At 44.3% G+C, this 27,324-nt stretch overlaps 1 protein-coding gene across 1 annotated transcript in view; it reads right to left on the bottom strand.

Moving 5' to 3' along the window:
* Positions 1 to 5,023: 5,023 nt before the first annotated feature.
* Positions 5,024 to 27,324, bottom strand: part of LOC138581020 (uncharacterized) — a 220,449-nt gene continuing 198,148 nt past the window's right edge. Inside the window, exon 4 of the mRNA XM_069652034.1 lies at positions 5,024 to 11,322. Within this exon, the coding sequence (XP_069508135.1) occupies positions 11,200 to 11,322 (123 nt within the window). The 3' untranslated portion in view covers positions 5,024 to 11,199. The remainder of the gene's footprint in view (positions 11,323 to 27,324) is intronic.

Below are 27,324 nucleotides of genomic sequence, written 5' to 3'. Positions count from 1 at the left end.
GCGTAATCCAAAACACATGAGCAGCAGTCCAGTCTGCAGAACTGTGCAGTCACTTTGCCCCCGCCTTCGCGACATATATTGTAATATATAAAACCTCAAGTGAGTTGAAATTTCTAGGCACTCGCAGCACAGTGTCTAGAAAACCAAAGGACAAAACCGTTTCAAGTACAGATTGGAAATAGATAGGGTTGCATCTCATGTCCCTTACTCTTGTCCCTGTTCATTAATGATATTGCCACTCCCACCTTAGTGATATGGGCAGAGGCAACATCGAGTCACGGGGAAAAGGCAGAGTTGCCTTTATTTGCAGATGACCTAGACCGGTTATCAGAACAAACTAATGGCTTACATTGCCAATTAGATACCTTTTTAAGTCTTTGTATTGCTAAAGGGCTCATGTCCAATGTTAGTGAGACAAAATTGATGGCGTGCTATCGCAGACATCCAGAAAAACACATTATGTTGGTCGGGTTAACTGTAGAACAAGTGAATAATTTGATTATCTTAGCATACATTTGAGTAATAATGGGAACAGGGTCGGACCGGGCATAAAATTGGTGCAGGCACCAATGAAAAAGTGGCCTACAATCACATATTACTATTCATTACTATATAGAACAGACTTTTTGAATACTAGTCAAGGGGGTATTTTTGGTAAACTATGCTGCAAATAACGCATTTGAAAATATATTGCTTAGTAACATTGGTTACAAGTAGTGTAATAAATTAAGAAACTGTCCCACTGTGTCAAAAAAAGAAGTCGATTCTGGCCAAAAAAAATTGGCCCACCCTACTATCATGGGCTGGCACGTGAGGCATTGCCCTATAGGCCAGTCTGAGCCTGAATGGGACATGGGGAGTTCAATGGTCAAAAAGCAATTTTACACTTGCAAGACAAACAGGTGCAGTGGATCAATTTGCAATATGCTTTGGTCTGAGAGCAGTGCACTCACAATGGAAGTCTAAAAAACACAAGCATCTGTGGTGACTTCATATGCGGCACGGTTCTGGCCCATCAATCTCGAGTCCTAACCAAAAACCAAAAACACGTGTCTAAGGAACACGCTAGGGTTCTCTCAGCACACACTGACATCTCCCTTACAATAGTAACTGGGTTATATGGGACTATCAGCTATTGCCAAACCTAGGCCCCTGATGTATGGGATAAGTGTTTGGGGTGCACGTGAATTCGAGAAATTCCAAGGTGCCCCTAAAAGCCTTGTTACTAGTACCAGGAGCAAGATCCCTCCCTAGGGTAAGCTATGTAAAGCAGACATGATTTTATCTGAACATGGTGCACCTCTGCGACAACTCATTCCTCATGGACAACTCTTCTGAGCTATAATTAAATGAATCTACGAGCTGTGGAGCCTGAGGGAAGGGTTGTCTTCTAAGAAAAAAGCTAGTCTTTCAATTACACGTTGTCTTGCTATAAAGGATTTGACCAACCATGAAAGCTATCTGGATATGAAAACCCTTTATTTTGACAGGCCTCTACATAAAATACACATTAGGCACCTTACCTTTATTCTCCTTCATGTCATGTTGGACAAGGCACCAGGTGTTTAATCAATATTGCTCAGCCTGATCACAAAGGAGAAGATGAACTTCATTTGGTTTCTCTGACCTTTGCACCCCAAGGAAATGCCATAATTAAGGAATTCTGGACTGTGCATGCTTGAGAAAGCTTTTTTATTGTGTAAATCAACTCCTACTCCTCGCGTAGTACTTTGAGTAACTAAAGAGCTAAGCTGGGTTTGGAAAATAGGGTTATCGAGACAAGGATGCTCTAGCTTTACAATGTACTTTTTTTAATGAATTGTTAGGAATGTTGCTTTTGTCCAGTACATAAAGCTATTTATGAGCAAATGTAATCAACAATCATATGCATGAATATTTTAAGGAAGTATGTGTCTGATATTGAATCTTTTTTACAGGCTTTATTTAGCCTTTTAAACTTATCCACACCATTACAGACACACTTTGGAACAAAAACATTCAACAAAAATAGCAATAAAAACTGAAACATCAGAAGGGAAGTGACAATGCTAATTTTCGACCACTATGTATTCCAGTCTGGAATATCTGACCCCAGGTAATAACACGGCAAAAATAAGATATAGGATTTACATAAGAGACATCTTAACAGGTCTCCAAGAACCAGCTAAGGCAGGGCCAATCCCCACATCATCCCATAGGAGTGTCGCCTTACACCCATCACCTTGCCCCAGGTATCAAAAGTGCTTTAAAAGCAGTGGCCTGAAAAATAATTGCTCCTTATCATTCTCAAAATCTATGATGGGGGACACAGCTCCATATAGTGCTTGAATTTATATAGCATAAGGGTTGAGATTTTCTCTATATCCAGCACTTTTCAAACGAACACCCACGAGTAAGCTATCGCTGGGCCCTTCCACTTGCAACACATGGGTAAATAGGGATGCTCTCCAACCGGAGATGGGGTATACCCCCTCAGGGTCTACATTGCCCACTGATATTGAATCTTACTCTATGCCACTTATTAGGTATCCATATAAAATAGTGAATGCGAAATGCCTGTGACTGAAAATGACAAACAAGTTAATTTCGAAATGTACAAATTAATCAAATAATCATGAAATGATTGTTTATCGAATCTTGATGTGAAATTTTCTATTTTTTACTGAGCACACATGAATTTCTTACCTTTCGCTCGTACCCTTGCCCAATTTTCTGGGTTCTGTAATCTTGCAAGATTGTCCGTGAAGACGGCAACTCAGGAAGTGCACGTTGAACGATGGAAAAAGGCATACTTGCAGGTGAGTAAAGTGAAATAAATACCCAGAATCTTAAAAAGTAATGGAAATACATTTAAGCATGCCTAATCTGATGGGTTTGATATTTATTTTGTTATGTGTCTAATTTCAAAAATAGCCGAAAAGAAACTTCCCATGTGTTGATTTCACTGTATTCGAGGCATAAACTTCGGTGCTGAAAATAACACTCAGTCTTTCGATCGTGCACATGTTTCTGATGACTTTAACAAAGCAAAAGCAAAACCAAAACCTTTCCGAAGCTGGGTTTAGCGGTTTGGTTATTTTAAATACTTTCGCAATACCTTATAAAATGTCTGCTCATGCTTCAGAAATGCCAATGGAACTCGCTAAATATTGTAAATGATCTCCTGTTGGTTTGCAAACTAGCCATGCATTGGGGTAATTGTAGAGAAATGAGTGCCATTCTAAAATGAATCTTTATCTTCATGTTGTGCCACCTCACAAGCCCGGTTTTCTATTGGGAGTTAAATGTTCTTAACATGTTACTTAAATGTCTGCTAACGAAATGAACCATTTTATTTGGAACTCTGTACAATGGGATAAATGTTCGAAATTTTAGGACATACGTTATTTTCGTATAGGCGAAATTCCAACATTTATCCCATTCGTTTATTTTTCTTTAGATCTTTTCATGGACAACCTTTTATTATATTTTACTAAGGAGTCATTATGTAAAATGTTTTATTATTATTTGCTTAATGGATTATTTGACGATATGAATAAACAGGGAACGAAGATGCTAATTTGTATTTCATTTCAGTGCATGCGCTTCTCAAATTGATCACTACCCTAGGATTAGACAAATCGAGCCTTGAAGAGACCAGCAGGTCAAAACACGTGTTGGCAAGTTGCTGCGTTTACAAATAAAGCAATTTAGGGAAAGCTAAGAAAGCCTTTGACTAAACATGTGGCTAAACATTTTGGAATGCACATTTTTATAACGAAGACTGTACATCATTCAATACAGATTTGTGGCTAATTAAGCAAGACCAAGCTGAGCACAAATACAAACTAGACAAACATGGGAATTAGCATACAGAAGTATAAGATATGCAGCAACGTGATCTTGTCTGGTTTTATTGCAGCTAATTAATACAATTGGTCTAAGTGCAGGGTATCTCATTGCCTGAACTTTATATAATTATTACACATTTAAGTCTGTCCTGAGCTGCTTGATGGCTGGCTGCTCTGGCTGAACTCACCCCCCACCCCCACCCCACCCTTCAAATAAAAATCCCAAAAGTTTAAAATCTTTACCTGCTTCCTCTCGTATTCAGCCCCTCACTTCTGGCCATACCTCTTCCATCCTTTTCCTGGGCTGCCATGAAAAGAGAAGATGTGGTCTGTGTGGTGCTTTCTGTGCTTTCTTTTCTGAGAAACCATCTTGTTTGTAGATTTATTTGGGGGTAAACATGTTTTGCCAGGATACTAATGCAGACTATGACTGTAGGCTCATGCTGTACCAGCACGGATGCCCTTGGTAATTGCTCTTGCTTCAACCGGGCCATTTCTAGCTGAAAAGGTCCACACCGAAGGTAATCATTACCACACTTTTGGGGGGCTGGGAGGACGGATTTATGAGCAAAAACCAAGCTTTGGAAAGAAACAGAGCTACATCATCAGGATTACAGACATACACTAGAAGGTTAAGGGGAGAGGGAACAATTCTTACAGCATAGCAGTTACCTGCAAAACATTTAGGGTAGCATTGGAAAGTTAACATTTACAGTTGGTGCGGAACAATGGAACAGAGCTGAAAAGGAAGACGGGCTAGCACAGGGTGGGCTATAGAGGGTGGTCATAAGCAGATATACTGGGCTCAGTGGGTTCGTGAGGAAGAAGGTGAAATTAGATCATTTCAATCAGTGTTTTTGATTCCCGTTTTCAGTATAAAATGAAAAATATCCTCACATTTTCTACCTGGACATCACAGAAATAAGGACCCAAGGGCAGGGACCATCACCTCTTGTTCAACAATTAAATGATTACCAATATGTTTCCTACATTCTATACATATGTGCCGGATATCCCAGCAGGACAAACGGTCCATGCACCCACAAGCTGCCCTGAGCCTGCATGGGGTGCTTTAGGAATCACAATAACATCTTGTTGCGCTTCCCTTCTGCTGGACAACACTCTTTAGGAGGTCGCTCATTACCAGGAAGGAATAACCCAAAGAATAGCACCTCAAAGAATTCACAGACGAATCTTAGCAAAAATTTATTGTGAAAAATAAACCCACACACATCAATCCGTGAACACATAATTCATACAGTGCAAACAAATACATTTCAATACAAAAATAACATTTTGATTATTTATTTTTTTAAACGGTCCACTTTAACACAAGTGGCCAAGTGGCTATACAGTGTAAACAAAGCAGCTTCAACTTGGCAAATAGGTGAACTGACACACTACAAAAAAAGAGAGCTGTTGCCTAAGAAAGGCTTCCACTATTCTGTGGAGTCAGTCTGTGAGGAAATGTCCTGATTTCCCTACAGGCAGTCTCCCTGGGGTAAGGCCTACCAGACAAAAAGGTCAGTGTTCAACACAAGCCTTCAAGGCACTGAAATTATAAAGACATGTCATGGATGTCAATTACACACCAGGACGGGCATAAGGTCACTTATACTTGGTCTGGGCATAATATCGGCAGAGCCACCTTAAGTGGTGGCATCAGATACCTGGGTCTTTCTTGGAGAGTCCAGGGGACAAGAGCAACCTGGACCCAGTACAAAGGTTGCTGTGGAGGGAAAGGTGGAGAGGAGAAACACTGGACCCAGTAAAAAGGCCAGATTGGAAAATGGATCAATAGATGAGCATTCCTGAGTCCGATGGTCCAGGGCTGGTCTAAGTTGACTTCCCTGCTTTGGAATTTCACCAGTCTGCTCTCTGGTGCTGGAGAGCACATTTTCATGCTAGCAGGTTCAGTGTCCAATCCCTGCAAAGAGAAGGCATAGACGTCAATGTTTGATACCACTAGGAGCAGCCATGGGTCAGTTTCGCAGTCATGAGGTTGCAGGTCTCAAACGTAGCACGGGACTGTCAGCTGTGCACTGGATCAGTGCTTAGGGACTAACTAGCTCCCTCACAGACAAAGCAGCACGGGTAACACCGTTTTTCTTTTTTAACACTGTTGAAATTGATAAATGAACATGCAGTTTTGGGGACGGCAGAAAATCGAGGTTGCACAGCTAGGGCACACATTTTGTGGCACTGACCCAAAATCATACACTGCCTGCCTTAACCGGGGCAAGGAAAGGGAAGATAAAAAAAGGAAGAGGTTGCTGAGAAAGTGACAGATCCTGCAAAGAAATGATGAATCCTGAATTGCACAACGCTAAAGAAACAGCATGAGCGTGCGAAAGAAGAGACGTAGTAAGAAAGTAAAGCAGCAACTTCTTTCTCCGTTGTCCTGCCGCCCTTCAGTCACATACAGGTGACATTGCCCTATTCGACAGCACTCATGCAAGTATCCCAACCTCGAGGTGGAAACTATGGCCCCTCGTTACAAGTTTGGCGGTCCGTAAAAAAGTGCTGGCAATAACCGCCAAACTACAAATCTGCCAGTAGGGGCTGTGAACTACCGGCAGGCATGACCTGCCGATAGTTCTGGCCGCTACTGGCAGATTTTGTCACTGAAGCACCGGGACTGTTACTAACGGTGCCAATGGTTTAGGGTTACCATTCCCATGGAGTCCTACTGGACTCCATGGGAATGGGAACTTACCGGCTTTCCGAATATACCAGCATATCAGTTGTGGGGTAACGTTAAGGCGAGTCTGCAGACTCGTAATGAGGGCCTATATCATGGCCTGAGCAGAGATAAGGGTACAGCCTGAGGGGCATATAACTGAGGCAGCATCCAGTAGCTACAACGGTGAGTAACACCAGCATCTCTAGTCCTATGTATGGAAAGATTCCCTAACCATGACTTTATGTGGAGATGGAAGTGTAATGCCAGGACCTGATCGAACTGAACTTATTTTTTTAAACATGGATTGATGGACTTGAAGGTCCTCTAGGCACTAGCATCCAATGCCTACTGTACTCTGTAAACAGAGTATTATAACTAGCCTAAGTGGCAATCTTGCAGATTATGGCAATGGGAACATGACCATGAAAGGCAATGGAGGAAGCTTTGACTGGCTCTGGCACCATGAGCATGACTAGTCTTTGGAGTGTAAACATCCGAAGGGAGTACGCTTTGAAACACAGGATTCATCAAGCATACTATAGATGCCTTTGTGGCTTTCTTAACAGAATCTATAACAGCACATGTAATAACTAGCTTAGATGAATGGCTGAACTCTTGAGCTGCAACAATACAAATAAAGACCTCTCCAAATGCTGCAAACCTTGGCTCTCCAGATGTTTTAGGCTACATGGGAGCCGTAGTTCAAAACAACTGGTGAGCCAAAGGTTGCCGACCCTGGGCCTAAAGCGTGACGAGTTGTGTCCCGCAGAGGAATTATTCTGAAAAAAGGAGAGAAATCAAATCTCATTTAATTGAAATGCAAACAACATTTGGACAACAGATAGGGCTATGATCTCAAAGTAACACAGTCACCAAAACAATGTTTTGGGCTCCACAGCTGAGACACTGTAGTTCACTAATTGTGTGCACTAAAGTGACAGCTACGAGGAAGGTGGTCATTTTGATGCCTAATTAAACGTATGGCATCTTCAAATATGAAAACGGATGAGGGTACAGAGGGTAATCCTCGATTTATATTAGGAGTTATTTGGAGACAAAAACTCTTCTTTTAGTATACTGTGTAAACTGCAGCTCCGGAAACATGCCAACCTCTGTTTTAGTACATTTGGTGCTTACATTACACAATTTTAAAAATCCAAATAGTTCAGGTTGCTGAATGACCCCGATTAGAGGGGAAAGCAATCAACATTTGTCCAAATAGATAAGACCATGCTGTGCTCTGATGGTACCAGTGACAGTTGCAGCCGACTCTGAGCAGAAGACAAGGTAGAGCTGTACGCTTCCACTTCCCTACAGATACGCAAAGAAATCGTGGTACTGTGAGGTGATAGGTAAGCAGGATCATAGTTAAGTGTTTGTGCTGTATAACACACACAGGCAAAAAGTCTTAGAAGAAAAAGCCCGGCATCCTCCAAGACTTTGGAGAACAACACTTGTATGGGTGCACCCATTGAAGCCACCTGTGAAAATAGTGGTAAGGAAGATAGGTGCAGTGTGCCTGGCACATCTGAGAAAGTCTCTGGCTTTTGGGCAAGAGGGGTGCCTCTTAGAATCAATGACAATTAGGTCCTGTGATTAGGATCAGTCTAAATATTTCCATGCAGCACTTTTTTGTGTTCGAGTCTCCCCTGAAATGCGAGGCGGTATGCCCAGATGCGGTGTGTTTCTTGCTACTTGATCTCCGCGCAGGGAATCAAGCTGCACTTCATTTATGAGGGCTAACAAGGTCAAAACAGGTCTAGTGTAGTGACGGTGCAGGTTGGACGACACCTAGTAAATTCTGGACAGACTGCGCCCTTTGATGCAAGTCATATAATGATTTGCATATGGTTGAGCGACAGCTTACAAAACAATGGAATGGAAAGTTGCACAGAGTAATCACCAGCTATTACGATTGGTTCAACGTCTTTAGTGTTTATATGGACCCGCTAATCTGGTAACCGGATCACTGAGGAGAGCAACGATGTATCAGTGAAAGCATGGGAACCTAGCAAGACCAAAGCAGCAACAACAAACCCCTATCTATGTTAAGGGCTACAATAACACATGACCCAGTGTTTTCTTCGTCTATAATTTAGAAAAGATGTTTAACATTGTGCCCTATTACTTTCAACCATTATTATTTTCAAATGAAATATTCTGGTGTTCTATAATTTTGATCTGAAATGTATAATTATTTCTTTAGTTAAAATGAACAAAGAAACACATCTAGTTGGGAAGAATCCATTTGTTCATTTGTTCAAAAACCTCCAATTCAATTTTTTAAAAACGCAAAGTGTCTGATATGTACCGTTGAAAATACATTGAGACACCTACAACAATTCCTGATGTTAACTGTGGAAAAAAAGAATGTCCCATGATCACGCGCATCTTAATATTTTAAAATGTTCCTAATGAACTTGAATGTAAATAGTTGGCATTATGTTGCTGCTGTGCGTGCTGCACGTTCTATTGCCTTCTGCACATTGCTGATGCCACTACCTCACATTATTAAGTCATGGTTCCAAAGTGACAGCTCGTTTGCCATTTTCCAAAATTACTGCATAGTTTCATTTGGATTGCTCCTCTTTTTCCTTCTTTTTACGTGGCAGGCGTGTGGATTCCATTAGATTATTTATCGGCTTGTTTCTTGGAGTCATTGCATCGCAGTTTGAGTCTTCCTTACAGTATGGGACTACAAATGAGCCGAGTACAGCACTTTTTGCATTTAGTTGAGAGAGGGTTCTGCACCTGTTAAAAGCCTTGGCTTTATGCAGTACAAACCTAGCTGTGCAGCAGTAGAGTGCTGTGCAACAAGGGGATTCCGTCATCTCATACTCCCTGAATTTTCAGATTGGGGATCCTGAAGCACAATTTAAAAAGTATACGCGGAATGAACAAAAGCAGAAGCAATCCAGGGGCTTTCTACTAAAAAAAGATAGGTAAGAGATCTTGCTTCAAAGGAGGAGAAAGACATGAAGAGGAGGAGGAGACTAATTCTGGGAACAGCCAGCGACAACCGCTTCCAACATTCTTACCTTATGCTGCAAAGGTCACTTTAATTACTATGGCACCTGCTACGATACTGTCCAGTGAGAGGATATTCCATACGCAGGTCTGAATGGGCTGGGACAGAAGAAAAACAAATTACAAGGCAGAGCATGTAGTGCAAGGTGCCAATTCTGGATAGCAAGAGGTGGAGTCTGAAAGCCTAAGATACGGCATGGGAAGGGTAGGAGCCATCAGAGGAAGGGAACAAAACTATAGAGGATAAAGCTGAAGTTAGAAAGAAAGCTGGACTCTAGCGAAGAAGTGGATATGCTAAAGCGGGAAGCATTAAAGGAGGAACAAGAGCTTTATGAGAAAGAAGAGAAACTTGGAGAGGAAGATGTGATGCCTCGAAACAAGAGATGAATGTCTTCTTTAGCGACAACTTCTTTCACTACAGCTGCGGGTTCCACTTCAGAATCCACTTCTACCACATTTCGTCGTACCCAGTTTTTTTCCACTTCTTCCTCTAATAATCACTGCTTTTTCATCATAACTAAGTCAGAACTTAGTAAATTCCCTTTTCGAAGAACAAGGCTGTGTCTTGGTGATAAAGTAATTATCAAGAGAATACTTTAGTAATCTCCAATCAATTACCTTAAGTTCTGGGCCCTGGCTGCAGGCAGTTAAAAGAAAAAAAGAAAAAAAAGTCAGTCATCTCCAGGGCACATTGTGGATCGGCAACGAGCATGCTAACTGTATTAGCTTTTTCTCCTTTATAGTCGATTTGTACACTAATACAGTTCAGTAAATCAGTTGGACCAATGGACATGTCGAAAATCACAACGTGCACATTTTCATTTGTCCAGTTGCCAAGTGCACACTCTAGAGCAGAACATCCTTCCAACATGGCCTTCTTGCAGAGCTGTTCAAGGTTCCCAAAAAGATGGTTGTGTTTCCACCTCCCATACAACAATCACATTCTGCACCCATAGTCATGACGTGCCCATATAACCACATGTACAAGAGAGCATCAACAATAGGCGGACAATGAAGATGTCACTAGACCTCCCCTGTCCTTCCAGTTGGAGGCACTACTTGAACCAAGAGAGATTGGAAGAGAGAAGCTATGCTTCGGTATCTATTGCCCTAAGCATGCATGCATTTGTAGGTGAAAAATTTACATTTCTGATTAAGCAATTAATACTGTTTCCAATAACTCTTAAAATTTGGCAGAAAAATAACTGAGGCACTTAGAGTAAGGAGGTGTGTCTGTTCTAGCACAATCGGGTCCTGCTGGGACGCTTGGATTGAAAAGTGGGTATTCTAGAGCCACAATGGCAAATTAAACTAGCAGATCAAATCCTCTGTACAATTGATCATCTCACCTCTTTGAAGCATCAGCGTTTCACTCCTCCCCTGCCACTAACCTAGGTGGATGTCCAAGTGGGACAGCAAAGGCCATGAACCCTCATAGCACTGAAAGGCATACTGGCTTTTGGAAGGACATAGGGGTTGGTCTTCTACATACACTGTAAATCCTTCACCTTTATGACAAGCTTATTCCAGGGCTAAATAACTGGATGCTAGTGTCCTGTATAGGCCTCCAATTGTTTGACTCCCATGGACGATCTGTGGCCTGCACTTGCAGTGTTCAGATTGCCACCTGGATCCAAATTCCCAGCTGGCAAAGACCATTCATCGGAGCTTGATCTCGAAGCAAATGCAGTTGATGCTCTGACAGTCTGGTGGTTGGTAGGCACAGGCACAGTCGCAGAGTGGACAGAAATGATACCCTGCACAGCTCTCGCAGTCACAGCCCTGAAATCAAAGATACAATGTGGTAAGTCTAAACTGTATGAGAGTGAGCAGAAGGGGCAAGAGAGAGATGAGAAAGATCAGGATGCATTGATTGAATAAAAGAGAGAACGAGAGGTATAATTAGAAAGAGGCATGCACAGAGCAGCAATATGAGCAACATGGTCATTGTGGCGTTAGCCAATCTCCCAAAAATGGGATATTATGAAAGGAATACTTGTCTCCCCACTACCATCCCACACATTCTTCTTTCTTGGTTTTCCACAACTTCAAAACCTGTTTTGCCACCAACATCAGCACTTTGTCAGCCCATTGCCCACATCGTCTAGCAATCTCGCATCTTCCTACGCCAGATAACAGAAGAATCTGAAAAAGCAATCTCGGAAGGCTTATGGATAACGCTGTGTCCATACTGTCGAACATATTCCCCCAGAATTCACACACCCTGGGGCAACTCCACAACATATGCAACAGAATGCCCCTTTCATTTCCACAACCCCAGCACACACACATCATTGTCCAACAAACCCAAAATGTGCATATGCACAAGAGTCCAATATAGGCGACCCAAAATCTTTCGCTGGACAAGTCTCAAATTCAGATCCATTTTACTCCTAAAACCAGCCTTCTGTACCTGTTTCCACTCTTTATCCAATATGTCACACCCCAAGTCGCTCTCCCAAGCCCATCGCATTTTCTCCCAGGATTCAACAAATAAAGGATCCACAGGCATCAGAGCAAGGAATGTGGACACCTTACAGGGTGATGACACAAATATAGCACACCCATTTGGCTCAGTCCTCAATGGAGTAGACAACATAGCCAGTGTTTGCATCAAAGTGACTGCAACTCCATGAACCTACCCATTTCCCTATTACCCAGACCGAAAACATGCCGAAGTTCTGCAAAGGCCATCATCTGCCCCTCCCGCAACACATCACCTATCTTCAGTACTCCTCTCGAGATCCAACTGCGCCAACATAATGTTTTATTCGTGATCTGAAAACCAGGATTATGCCAAAGGGAAGCCCTGTATTAAGTCACAAATTCGGATTATTACCAGTCAACCACTGAGCAGGGTCCTTACGAGTTGCATTAGTGGAATGTAATTTATCACTGAAATTTGGCATTCTCCCCATAGAATAACTGTTAGTCACCCTGAACAGAGAAAACCTATCTTTCTCTACTGTCATCCAAAGTGGTTCCAGCGCACTCTCAGGTGTAAAGCAATGAGCTGCTTTCTTTAATAGAAACCCCCTATGATATTTAACAAGATCCGGGTAACCAAAACCACATTCTCGAACACTACGCATCAGTATGAACCTAGGAATGTTCTGTTTTATGTCAGAATTCCATAATGAAAGTGGCAGACTTCTCAAAAGACTTTATACTTCAGACTGACGCCTCTCTGACTGGATGGGGGGCTGTACTGTCCCAAGTACACAACGGCTTAGAACACCCTATATTATTTGCCAGTCGCAAGTTATTTCCCAGAGAGAAAAATTATTCAGTGTTAGAATTAGAAGCATTAGCCATTAAATGAGCCAGTTTTTACCTTAAATATTACCTCTTGGGAAGAAAATTCATTCTAGTTACTGATCATTCTCCCTTGCTGGATAAGTCAGTGAAAAAAATCTAACCCACGTGTTATGCAATGGTTTCTGGACTTATAGCCCTACTGTTTCACAGTAGAACATCAGAAAGGCAAAGATCAGCGCAACATGTATTTCCTTTCACGGTTCCCCTGTGAAACAGATTTGTCCACATCACATTGGGGAAGGGTATGTGCAAAACCAGAGGGTGTTTCACAACCTAGTTCCCAGGGATCCTGTACTCAGGTGGCCATTGCTTTTGGATCCCGACCTTGGGGGTGGACAAGCGAGGGAGGATCACCTGGGTAGGAGGTCGTCGGGGAGTAGGGGAGAAGCACCCGATGGTGAGACTTGGTATCCCCCTTTTTCCACAAGGTGGAAGCCCTCGCAGGACAAGGCCGCAGTGTTGAGCGATGCAGGTGCGCAGGAGATGCGGAGATTAGTCACACCACTCACCAGCTGCGATTCCCGGTTTTATGTTTCTTTTATCTAAGGCTTCGGGGGTCTGGGTTGAAAAGGGCAAAGGCAACTCCCTCCTTGAGGTCCTTTCAGGTCTTCGCGCCTTTCTCCTCCATTTGAACTGCTGTCCTGGAATGGTTGTTTCCTTGTGCATTGAGCCTTGCTCAAAGTATGCTCTTGTGCACCGCCTTTTATCCCAGTGGGGAAGGGAAAGGGCAGTCAGGTGTGTGAAGTTGACAGCAAGTGTCTGACTTTGCCTGACTCTTGTGTTGGGACACGTCAGGTAACGGGCTCTGGTATTAGTCCATTGTCGCTCACTGTGGGAGAAAGTGTTTGTGTTGGAAAAGGGAGGAAGGGATGTGTTTTTAAGTATCCTACTGGGCAGGATGGAGAAAAGGTGTCATAAGGAAGGGATACTGCATCTCCTCCTTCGATGTCCCATTTCAACTTCCCGAGCACCCCCCATCCAGGTGATCCTCCCGCACTGGTCCAACCCCAGGAACTGGATCCAAAAGCGATGGCCGTGTCCTGGCCACCTGGATGACAAGTGACTGAGGACTAGTGGGTGAAACACGTTCTGGTTTATCACATACCATTCCCCTATGCAAGGTGGATAGGCTTGGTCTTTTCCTAGGTCCCCTAAGTCTACGACCGTGGAGAGAGCAAGGAAAAGATGTATCCAGTTGCTCTTGCACATTCCGTGAATTTCGTTTCCTCTGGTCTAGTAGAGGCAGGGTGTTCGGGTTTATCTCCCAAAGATATTCTACAAATTGAGATTGAGGTGGTGATTTTGTTATTAGATCGCATTTTGAGGTTCAGAAAGGTACCTCTTGGCTAATGATAGGTTCGTGAAATTCGGTTTCCGTCCGCTCCCACACCGGAGAGGTTTGGGAGCAATAGTCAGGTTGCCAAAAAGCCTAGGGTATGAACTCTCTAAGGGAATTTGGGAGATCTTGTAAGAGAGTACAAAATGCAGGAAAATCTCTTCCCACAATGACTTCTTCGGAGAGTCCAGGAATAATGGCGGATGACACCAGCCGTGATTCTCACCGGATGTTAATGTACACCGGTACATAGATTTCATCAACTCCGTGTTGTGAGAAACCTGGAGGTGTCTCCCTAACTAGTCCCTGGAGATCGGCCATCCAGGTAGCCAGGACACAGCCATCGCTATTGGATCAAGTTCCTGGGAGTGGAGCAATGAGGGAGGATCGCCTGGATGGGGGGTCCTCGGGGAGTGGGATGCAGTATCCCCCTTCTTTTGACACCTTTTCCCCATCCTACCACGTAGGACATTCAAAATCACTGCCACCCCCCATTTTTGATTCACACACTTCCGCAAAACACATCAGACAACGGATTAAAACCAGAACCGTTTACCTGGCATGTCCCAATGCAAGGGTCAGGCAAAGTCAGGCAATTGATCAGAATCACACACACTGGACGTCCCTTTCCCTTCTCCACAGGGATAGAAGGTGGAGCAAGAGACCACAGTACAAGCACGGCAGACAGCAGGGTGAGATGGCTAACCAGACGCGGCAGTTCAAGAGAAGGAGAAAGACGGCGATAAACGAGAGGGCGGCGAGGAAAGAAGTGACCATGCCCCTTTCGACCCAGTCCCCCGGAACCTTCCTGGAAAGCGCCTAAGACCGCAAACAAAAGTGTCTTGCCGCAGATGTCAACGGTACACATAGCGTGTCGACATTGATAAGTGGAAGCAAGGTATACTCCTGCTACCGTGGTACCGGCCATGACTCCAGTTAAGAAGAAAGCCAAGGGGTTCATCACAGCCAGTGAGTCGAGGGGAGAGCCGATAAGAGCCGGGCTGTGGTGGAAAAGTCGCAAAAGTGGTAAATTGAACTATCACAAAGTGGCAAGTTGAACTAAGTTCAAGGAAGTGTAAAAGTGTTGAGGGGAGACCATCTGCAGAGGGAACAAACACCACGTGGGTGTCCCTCCAAGAGACTCTGGTCGATCCCCGTTTGAGTAAAACTACAGAAACCAAAAGGCCGTAGGAGAGCCGCCGGAAGAGGTCAACATGGTCATACAGGAGGTCTAGCAAAATCCCTGTACAATCGAAAGATTTTGATCTACAAACATGAGAAAGTAAGGGAAGTGAATGCTGCATGGTGAAAATAAGGACATTGAATCCCGTTAACAGTGAAAGCAAATGTGAAGGTGAAAGCAGCCAGAGGAAACCCAAAAGAGGCGTGCTAACGAGAAGGGGCAAAGTCTAAAGTCCAGAGAAACAGTGTGTTGACAAAGGCATGAGATGCCCACTGTTTAGAAAGACATTGAAAATTGTGAGTGAAAGGTCTGCGTCTGGAAGAGGGGGACCCAGGGGTGAAGTCGTCACCCAACGTGAATTGTGAAAGAGAACTTTGTGTTTGTTTGTTTATTGGATACATCAGTTCCTCGAAGGTAAGAAACTTTCCAGAGAAAGGAGACTTGGCCATTGATTGTCCAGATAGATGTAAGTGGAACTGTCGACTCGTGTTGGGAAAGCTTGAGTGTGCGTGCTGTGCTCCAAGCTCTCATTTTACATGTGCTTCAAACGTGGGGAAGGGAGATCCAAGCTACTGCTTCCTGACATTTTATTTGTGAACACTTCTTTCTTTTCCTGAAAACTATCCCACACCCTTTTTGTATTAGTTGTGAGGTTTGGCAATAGGTTTCTTAGTATAGGCCCTTATTATTTGCCAATGCCACTAGGACTGCCATTTCTTTCATTTGAAGGTCAACGATTGCTCCCATCTTAGCTTTAGGTTTAGATTAGGCATTTTTCCAACCTGCATACAGTTTAAATAAACACCCTTGAACTGTGATCACTTGTGCCTGTCTTTACTGTTGTCACCATGAGTTCCTCACAGTGTACACATGTGACTAACTAGACTAGCATTTTCTAGGTCTGCTGTTGTCACCAAATCAGCACTTATAGCGGTCTGTTTGCTGCCTGGATCAATTATCGCTTTTACTGGCCTTCCATTTACTGAGGCCTTTGCATATGTAAAGTCAGTTGAAGACTGGCATAGACATATGCTGAAGGTTTCTAGATCGGCTTCTGTTTCTTCCCACTCATCTCCTCGGAGACACCCTATTTGCATTGGATCTTCTTTTAGATTTTTAGGGCAATGTCGAGCCAGATAGCCTGTATCTTTAAACGAAAAACAAACAGGGGGTGATGGTTTAATCCCTTTAAATTCTTTTCTTCTGCTTTCCTCTCTACCCTTCGGATCTGGTCTTCTGATTTCTATTCTTTCTTTCGGGGTCCATTCTTTGGTTTTAGGGAACTCTCTATCTAGCACCTGGATTTGAGAATGGTATGTGGGTTTGTGATCCTTCCGTTCTTCACCCCTGTGTACAGAGTGAAAATGTGTTTCTGTGTCTAAGTGATTTTGGCCAGTTTCAATAGCCATGACTAGGGTAGGTTGGTTTAGCTTTAATACTGCTTTCTGTAAAAAAAGGAGGTAGAGAATTGGTGAATTGCTCCAAAATGATAATTTTCGACCAATTCTTCCAGAGTCTTGTTGTTACTCCAGATGGCTACCGTGTTCTTAATTTGTTCCCCCAATTCGAGGGGAGTTTGCCCAGGGTTTAATCATTTCTGTCGATAGAAGTTGCGGGTTTGGTCGACTCTCTTAAAAAGTTCTTCTTTTATGGATATAAAGGTATCCATAAGGCAAGGTTAAGTAGCTGGTAGGCGGTCTGTAGCTCGCCTTTCAATAAGGGTCCTAAATTAAAAAAAAAAGATTTTCTTCCCACCCCAATTGCTCAGCTAATTGCTCAAAATTCAAAAAGAAATTCCCTAGATATTCGCCCTCCTGGTAAGGTTGTAATATCCCTTGAGGTAGTATGGGTCTGGCTTGTAACTCATCTGTTGTATTGTGTTGTATTGTGCTGTGCTCAAAAACGTTGCCTTTTTTCCCCCCTTTTAGGAACGTCGAGTCTGTGTGTGTTGTATTGTGCTGTGCTCAAATACTTTGCCAACAACTTGGCCGTGTGTGCTCACTCGCATCGTAGGTCCCTGCATCCTGTTCCGTTCCCACCTTCTGCGTTTCCCTTCCTTCCTCTCGCATCTCAGCCCTTCCCTCTTCAATCTATTGTGTACTATTCTGACACTGTCTCATGCTCCACTGTTTTTCTGTAATTACTATGCATTGCCTGCATTCTTCTTCTAGGGTCCTGTTGTGTTCTGTGCCTTGTTGACTGTTTTGTTGATTGTATTGATTTGGTGTTTGCCGTCTACGGTTCTTGATATTGTGTTGCTATCTACGGTTTGTGGCATCACATTGCAATTGCCTGCATTCTTCACTTCTAGGTTCCCTGCTGACCTCTGTGTTTTGCTTTTGGTCCTGTATTGCATCTGCTTTCTTTACTTCCAGTTTCCCTGTTGTGATTTGTGCTTTGCATGGTTCTGTACTACATCTGCATTCTCTACTTCTAGGTTCCCTGTTGTGCTCTTTTCTTTCTGATGGTTCTGTACTGCATCTGATTTGTAGGTCTGTAGTTCTTGTTCTTTGTTGTGCCCCCTCCCTTTCCTGTCCCCCAGGTGCCTCCCTCCTGTCTGCTTCCCCCTGTGTGACTTCCCTTACCTGCCTGGGCTCCCCTCTCCCTACCCCCCTCTTTCCTCCATGCACCCCCTATGGTGCTCTCTGTCTCGCCTATCTTTTCTATCGACTATCTTATCCCTCTCACTATGTCTGGCAGGAAGAAGTTCAAAAGGGACATCCTGGTCTCCAACGCAGGCCTCCCTATTGCTGATATCTATACCAGTGCTTCCTCCAGACAAAACCATCATTAATGTCCACTTAAATGGCACCGTCTTGGGTCCAGGGCCCTCAGGCCAATCTCCTCCACTTTTATAGATGCTTCCCGCGCCTCATCAACTTCCTTTCCTCTCCTGCAATCCCTTCTTACCCCTCTCTGGCTCCTCTGCCGCCTCCTTCCTCTGCCACCTCTTCGGCACCCCATGATGCTTCTCTGCCACCCTGTTACATCCTTCCTCTGCCACCCCTCTGGTACTCTCTTCTACCTCTCAGACTACCCTGCCTTCTCTTCCTTCCTCGTCTGCCCATTCTCGGGCACCTCCAACACTTCCGCATGGTGTACTTCTCGCCTGTACCCCTCCCTGGAAGGCCTTCAAATGTGGCCACCTGCTCCATATCGCTACTCTCAACTCTCGTTCAGCTGTCAAACACTCCTCTGACATCTGCCATCTCCTGGAAGAGCTTGATTTGGATGTACTCAGTCTCACCAAGACTTGGTTCACGGCCAGCTCGGTCCCGAGTTTCGACACTCTCCTTCCCGATGGCTACAAGATCCTCACCGAAACCCAGAACCAATCATCCCGGTGGGGATGTAGCCTTGATTTTCCTAGAGTGGATACCTGCTTCTATCATTCCAATGCAGCACTACTCCTCCTTTCAATGCCTGGTCTGCAAGCTCAACATCTCTCCTGGCCTCTCTCTCACTGTGGGCACTATCTACCGGCCGCCTGGCCAGTTCGCCCCCTGCCTCTCTGAGTGGGCTGACCTCTCCTCAACGTTCCTTGCCTCTACCTCCCAACTTCTCCTCCTCTGAGACTTGAACATCTACCTGGATGCTACCAGCCCTTCTTCAGCACTCTTTCACAACCTCTACGATTCTCTCTCTCTCTATTCTTCCCACTGGCCCGACTCATTCTGCAGGGCACACCGTGGGTGTTCTGATCTCCTCAGACCTCCCATTCTCTAACCCTCTCACCACTCCTCTCTCTTGTAGTAATCATTTTCTCCTTTCTTCCCACCTCTCTCTCTCTTCCACGCAGGTCAAGTCGGCTCCAGCACTGCCACCTACCTTCTCGGTCATCCGACCCATGAAGCGTGTGTCAGTTGAGGCTTTTGCTGCTACTTTCTTTCCTCCTTCTACACCTTTGGCTGACTCACACCCTGACACAGCTCTCTCTAACCTTCATCTCTCTATCTCTAACACTCCGGATATACTTACCCCTGTCATGAGAATTCGCTTGAAGCCCAAATCCAAATGCAACTCTTGGTACAATTCTAACCTTGCGCCCTTAAACGCAGGTGTAGGGCATAGGAGAGGAAGTGGAAGGCCTCGGGCGCACCCCCTGGCAAACTGGCCTATCACCAGCTCCAAAGGCATTACAGACTATCTGTCCCCTTTAAGAAGAGAGCCTACATCCAAGCAGGCATCTCTGTGGCATCTAACAACTCGGATGAACTTTTCAAAATCTGCAAGGAGCTGGCCAATCCTGTTGCAATCTCTACCTCTCCTGTTCCCTCCCAGGGCCTGTGCACGGCCTTGGCCTCTCATTTCACTACTAAAACTTAGGACATCCTGTCCACCCTCTCTTCCTCTACCTCTTCCTCTATCACTCCTGTCCCCTTTGAGGCTGTCTCTCCTCCTCTTTTCTCCTCCTTTCCCCTGTTCACTCCCGACGATGTTTCTAGACAAGTTGGATCTATGAAAGTCTCATCAAAGCAGGTCCCGCCACCCCCCAGCTCATGCAGAACTATCCAGGACCACATCGGCACCCTTGCTCCAGCTTTGGCCGTTTTCTGCAATAACTCCAGAGCAGCCTCCCCAATTAAGCACTCTCTTGTGCTCCCCGTTCTAAAGAAGCGGCTAACTATCGCCCAATCTCCATCACTCCTTTCCTGGGCAAACTTTTGGAAAAGCTGGCCATCTCCCAGTTTAATCTACATAATAAATCTGTTGGTTGCCTCCATGACCTCCAGTCTGGCTTCAGAGCTGCCAGAAGCACGGAAACTGCTTTACTGAACAGCCGTGAAGACTTGCTCTCCAATCTTGACTCTAATCTCCCTTCTGTCCGCATTCTCCTTGATCTATCCTCTGCTTTTGACACAGTCAACCCTGCCATCCTGCTCAGTCGTCTCTGGGACAACCTTGGTATTACTGATGAGGGCCTGGCCAACCTCCTTTTTCACCAACCGGGCCTCTCAAGTCCAACTGGGGTCTTTCCTCTCGTCTATCTCTCTCTACTTGTGGTGTTCCCCATGGGTCTAACCTCTCTTCCTGGCTCTTCAACCGCTACCTGGTACCTCGTGCCCACCACATCGCTACTTTCTGCTCCAATTTTCAATGTTATGCAGATGACACTCAGCTCTCTTTCAGGCTCCCCTCAGCCACCTATGCTTCTTCTCTCATACCAGACTGGTGTGCCGCCAATGATCTCTGCCTTAATGCTAGTAAGACTGAGATCCTTCTCATTGGGACACCGCTCCCTCCTTTCCTCTCTCTGTCTCTGGCCACCCACTCTGTGCCCTCTTCCTGCTCCTTCCTGTGAGGCTAAGAACCTCAGTGTCATCCTCGATTCCACCCTCTCCTTATATCCTCACATCTCTAAGAAGTCAAACTATTAGCCGAACCTCCTCAGAGGTATTCTTCCTTTTCTCACTTTCCGCCAAAAGCTCAGTCTCCAGAGCTCTTGTCCTCTCTAGGCTGGACTATTGCAACAGCTTCTTTCTACACCTTCCTGCCTCTATTCTTTAGCCTTTACAACTTATCCAGAACAGGACTGCGAGACTTGTCCTTGGCCTCAAGCACAGGGATCATATCTCTCCAGCTCTGAAATCTCTTCCCTTGCTCCCTGTGGCTGCAAGGATTATGTTCAAGAAGACCCTCTGCATCGTCCACAAGGCTTTCTGGGGCCTGGGACCGCTCTACCTCCAACTTTCTCTTCCAAAACATCTTCCTTCTCAAGCTCTACGCTCATCCACCTCCAACTCTCTGAGGGTCAGATGCTTCTCCAAGCAGACAGTTGGGGGCAGATCTATCTCCTCGGCTGTGGCCTCCCTCACTCAAATTTGAGCAGAACCACCTACGGTTGCAGAAACAACTCAAGACTTTCCTTTTCGCATTCCGCTTTCTCTCTTCCTCTCCCCTGCTGATGCATGCGACTGCTCCGCGCACTGGTCACCCTCTGAACTGGGGCCCAGGCTCCTGCATGTCCAGTTGCCCTCGCACTACCTTCAGGCTCCCCAACACTTAAGGGTCTGTATCTGCAACCCTACAGTCCCTTCTCTCTGCACTTATGAGCCACCCGCTGGCTGCATTTGTGAGTTACCTGCACTTCCCCCTGACACTTTTCCCCTTCCCTCTTCCCTGCACTTGCGCGATCTGAATGACAAGGCTTAGTAAGATCGTTATTTTGTCCTCCCTTGTTTCCCCCTCCTTGTCTTGTTGCTCCTAGAAACACTTGTGTACAGGCGCATTATAAATGCCACATCATATCATATAACTAATTTTGTTAACTTTTCTTGAAGACGGGTTTCGGCCTGCATTTGATGGGCGGCCAGTTGGACCATGACATCTTCAAGGATGGCCATATCTTTCGGGGGAGTAAGGGTTCCCTCTGTGACACTTTCTGAATCGGGAAAAAAGTGTCTCAACCTCCAAAAGGGTTTTAAAGTCATCTGACTCTTCTGTACTGGATCCTGATGGAGGAGAAGATCTGGGTGGGTGGATCTTTACACCTGATGGGACAGGAGCTGAAACTAATCCGGTACCAAAGGAAAAAGGTTTGAGGAAAGGCGGATTCAGGACGCTAGGACTAATGAAACTGTGTGCAGGCCTTATTTTTAAGACTATTCTATCCCATTGTTGGATATAATAGTGGGAGAGCAGAAGGGTATCTAACAATACCTGGGTTTTGAAAAACAAATCTTGTCGGCCAATTGGGATTTAAAGCTGGGAGTACAAGGTCTCTTTTATGGTATATATTCTATCAGACTCAAAGAGTTCAATAATCCTATTTTCTCCTTCTGGTGGTATGATGATTATTAGCATGGGTTTTCAATTTTTGTTAGTTGAATCATATCCCACTGCTGACACCACATGTAAGGAAGGCATGGTATCAAACAGTGAAGACAGACAAGTGATCACAGTTCAAGAGTGTTTATTGAACTTCAATGGGTTGGTAAAACGCCTATCTAAACCTAAATCTAAATCTAAGGATGGGAGCAGCTATGACCATCAAATAATAATAATGCAGTCCTGGTGGAATCTGTCAAAATAAAAAGGGCCTATACTAATAAATCCATTACCAATCCTTACTTCTAAATACAAAATGGTGTGGGACAACAATGTACGCAAAAGAAAAGTGTTCAAGAAATGATATGTCAGGATAGTTGAGCAGTTAGCTTCCCTTCCCCACGTTTTCGGCACGGGCCAAAGCAACACGTGCAGGTTTTGCACACACTCTAGCTTCTTGGCAACTAGGTAACAGTTCAATGCATAGGCATCAGGGCCTTCTCCCAAAGTCTCTCTCGCAATGACAGTCTCTTAATGCAGAGGGCCTGATGCAGCAAACAAAACACAAATTTAGCTTCACTTGCGTCTTTCATCACGCACATTTAACAATGTTCCTTCCAGCGCACTTTACAATGTTGCAGCTTGCAACCTTGATTTCAACACAGACCGGTCTCCCCAACTCACTGGCTGTGTTGTTCTCGGTCGCTCCTTTGTTCTTGGAGCCAAGGACGATACCACAGTGTCTGCTGCTCCTCCCAGCCTTGGTCATTTCCGAGGGAGGACCCTCAAGATCTCCGACACACAATGCAAGATTCTTTAGCCTTGTTTCCTAGTCTCACATGTTCTGCCTTGAAGATTTCTTGAAAGTAACAGCTTCCTGTCAACGAGGTCAAGGGTATTGCTCCTCTCACAAACCTCTCATGCCTGGCCATCTTTCTCCCCTCGTTCAACTGCCAACTCGAAACTGCTGTACCTTTGTGTGTTTTTTGCCTCGCTCAGAAGGCGCTCTCGTGCTTTGCCTTTTATCCGTGTGGGGAACTGTAATGGAAGTCAAGTGTGGGTTGTGTCGATGATTGCCTGACCATAGTATTGGGACAGGTCATGTACACAGCTTAGGTGTGAGTCTGTTTTCTCCCACAGTGGGCTGTCTGTGAGAAAGTGTCCGTGCAGGTGGGGTTGAGTTTCTAAATATCCCATCAGGTAGGATGAGATAAAGGTGTTACAGGGAAGAGAGGGATACTGCATCTCGCCATCCGGTGTTGCACTCCAACTCCATGAGGACCCCTCACCCAGGTGATCCTACCGCACTGGTCCACCCCCAGGAACTGGATCCAAAAGCGATGGCCGTGTCCTGGCCACCTGGATGACAAGTCCCCGGGGACTAGCGGGTGAGACACCTTCTGGTTTCTCACATATCGCAAAGAACGAGTGGGAGGCAGAGCATTTTCCATTGCTAGCCCAAAACACTTGGACACCTGGCCGGTGGCATTAAGGCGCACCGAAGATTTTGAGCTGTTTAAATGCAGACTAAAATCCCATCTGTTTGCTTAAATGTACGTTTCTCTCCTGGTATCTGTGCTGCGCCATGATGCCTTCAGTGATAATGTGCATTATAAATAACTGATTGATTGACTCCATCTTGGCATGGGGGATAATATCTTTCAGAGAGTTTGCCAGTCAACCTCTTGGCATCTTCTATTCAAGCCATATTTCCTAGACAGCTACACTATAGAGCCATGCAGAGAATGAAGATCTTCCAATGTACACGGATGCCTCTCACTCTCACATAGTACCTCTGGACCTGGTGGACCTCAATTAACTTTATTGGTGGCTAGTGCACATGTACACTTGGAACAGATGACCTTCTAACAGAATTAGATGTGGAAATCTCTCTCCTTGCAGGAATGGTCCCTGGAAGAGTTTACATTACATATTAACTGCATGGAGCTCCTCAACTGACCCGTCATCATCACCACCTCCTTGTCTTTTAAGTGCGGCTTAACAATCGGCAACATTCTTTTTACAAAATACTCCACAACTAGTTCTGGATGCTGATTTCTTGAATAAATATAGGTTTATGCTTCCTGGAACCAGCCTTGTTAAGGGACTTCGCCTTGTGCCTCTGCTTTCAATGTAATAACAAGTCGATTGCTTAGTGTCAACATAGCACCAGCCCTCTAGCGACGGACCGGACTCCTTAGAGCGAGAAATATGAACACTGGTTGCCCTTCGTTTTTCATTGGCATCACATAAACCACACACAAGTGTGATTTAAGTTTGACTTCAACATCATAGGTCTAATTCTATGAACATTTGTACACTTGGGGTGTTGGCAGGATAAGCAAGAACTACTTTCAAGCTGCACCTGAATGGTTTTTGAGGATGTAATTCATTGAGGGAGGCACTACGCCTGCAGCTTCTATCCAGTTGTAGGGCTCTTGTATGCCCTGAAATAACACAAATGTGGCTGTTTTAGATTAAGTTGTGTCAATAGCTCTGGGGCATCGCATTTGTCTTGGAAGCAATACAACGCAGAGCAACACAGGTTCAGATCCTGGTTTCACGCTTAGAGATTGGTCTCCGGTATTAAGCGTGTTATGAAAGAATATTTTTTTTATGAATTTGGTCTTGCAAGGACGTCAAAAATAAAACCCTTTATTTAGGGGATATTTGTTTTGTTTGCATCTGTATTATAATAATGCCATGAGACGTACATTGTGGTACTGCTTTGTGTGATTTATTTTCCATAAACTAACTGACGTGCTATACTCAGGATGTTGTTCCTTTAATTATGAATGAGAAAATACTGAAAACTATGTACTATGCCATTAGAGCGGTGACAGACATCACAAGGTTACAGTGGTTGTGTCAAAAATGGCTTGTTCCCTGTGTGCACTTATTTTTGAAAGGGGCGGTTAAGCTATATGTTATGTTATTATTTATTTATTTTATTTATTTATTGGATATTTGTAAATCGCCCATACAACCAACTATGTTTCAAGGTGCCACAAGACACAAAAAGGAGGTGGGGGACAACTGAGAAATATTAAATTAACGGTTCTACTAGGCCTTGTGACATTTGGATCATGCAAGTGCAGTAAGAAGAAGTGCAAAGGGGGTGGGCTGGTCTGCACAAAATGCTGGGGTGGGAAGGGAAGAGCAGGGTAAAGAGGAGAGAGTGCAAGTGAAAGTGGGTTGGAGGAGGGTGTTGGGAAGAGGGTGACAGATGCTACACAAGTGCTAAAGGGAGGCCAGTAGGTCAAGTGCCAGGGATTGCATGGGGTCCAGGTCCACATGCTAAGTTCGAAGACGGGGGTGGGCTGGGTGGGGGGTCTGGTGCCCTGTAGAACTCAGAGGGAACCAGGCAGCCAGTCACTGTGGCATACGAGGGTGTTAGCAGGGGCGGGGGAGATGAGCAAAGGGTCTCAAGTCTCTTGGCGCTCTGGCAGATCTGCAATGCAAAGGGGAGGCGGGTTTGTTATTTGAATTGAGAGGGAAAAAAGCAAGAGAACTTTGATGTGCTGTTGGCAGCTTCAGTTCAGAGAAACCGGTCAATGAGCGTTGGTGCGTTTTCGGTAAGTAGCCGTCATGTGGTGTTGAGGCCTGGTTATGTATGGTTTGGTTTTATATATAGAATGATGGAAATCCACTGGGTGCTGAGGTGTTCGAATGACCCTTATGATAAGCCTTGAACCCTGAAGTCAGTATGCTCATTCTGGAGGAGAAATTAAGGCAAATGAAATTAGCAGCAAGGGACTCTACAACATTTTGTAATCCCTACTATTTTTTTTTAATTAATAGTTGTTTTAGTTGATTAACAACTTTACAACATATAAGAACAGAAATTTTCATTACACAAATTGGTAAATTCATATCAAGAAAAATATTCAAGAAAAAAACTGTCTTTACAAACAAATAAAACAGAAGCTACAACATTTCCATAGATTTAACAAGTGCAATTAAAATCACCGATAATTCATATAGAAGTATATTAAAATACACTGCTTAAGAGAAAGACGATGGGATTCCCCACGTCCTTTTTATACCGTGAACAGGGCTTCTATAAATCTTTTTATGGCTATGTATACAGAAATTCGATTTGTCAAAAAAAATATATTCCATTTCTCTTCTTGAGCAATGGTTTCATGCTGTTGGTAATATTTGTACAGAAATAGTTCTCTCTCTTGCATGACTCCTGGACAATGCATAAACACGTGTCGTAGGGTTTCCTCCACCTTAGTGTTTGCACAAAATCTACAAAAGTTTAGAGATGTAGGAATTTGCTTTCGTTTAGCCATTAACGATCGAGTCGGCCATAGATTTAGTCTAAATCGTAGAATGGCTGAGCAAAGGAACACAGACGGGGACGAACTAAGTAAGATTCACAGATACCAAACTTTTTACTGGGAAATGGGTTGTCGCTGAAGTCTGACATAGCTCTCTGGTTCGAATCCAGTCATGGATGTACAACTTTTTTTTGGCTCTGTCTGGATTTTCTAATAGTGTCTCTAATGACACATCTACAGCAGCCATTGCGTCATACACATTTTTCTGCCACTTAACCGGAAAACTGTGAGCTGACTTCAGAATATATAATGCTAAAGATGCAAGCAAGGTGTTGGGGTTGTCAGCAAGAACACATTTCCTTAGCAAAGCACACTGCCGCCACAGGAGTCTGACATGCAAGGACAGCAACCCAATTTCATGTCGTCGGATTACAACGGGAGTACATTGAGGCAAATTAAGAATTTCCCTCCAATATTTTCCCTTCAATTTTTGGAGGTAGATTTGGTTCACCTTGGACCATGTCTCCAGACCATACAAGAGTATTGGCACAGTCTTTTGATTATAATAAGTGATGACCGTTTTTATGGTGAATTTGCCATATGTACATAATATTAGTTTGGATTGTGAAATTGCTGTCGTTAGTCTCTGTTCCATTGTTTCCGAGTGAGCTTTATTGGTTTGGCAATCATCAATTCTCATTCCCAGGTATGTGTATCTGGTCAATACCTCTATTTCAGGACCCTGTAAGACCCATTTGTATTTATTGGAGGTGTTCTCCCGAGTATTGCAAATCATGATTTTGGTTTTAGCAACATTTACTGTGAGTTGATTGATATTAATATACGTGGTCACAGCGTGTAATAGATTTAGTAAACCAGTGGGCGTTTCTGAC

The sequence above is a fragment of the Ambystoma mexicanum genome, chromosome 3p (genome assembly GCF_040938575.1).
Source record: "Ambystoma mexicanum isolate Mex_15411 chromosome 3p, UKY_AmexF1_1, whole genome shotgun sequence".
In the NCBI taxonomy this organism is placed as follows: Eukaryota; Metazoa; Chordata; class Amphibia; order Caudata; family Ambystomatidae; genus Ambystoma; species Ambystoma mexicanum.
The sequence above is the reverse complement of the archived record's forward strand: the minus strand, read 5'-3'. Positions and strand labels throughout refer to the sequence as shown.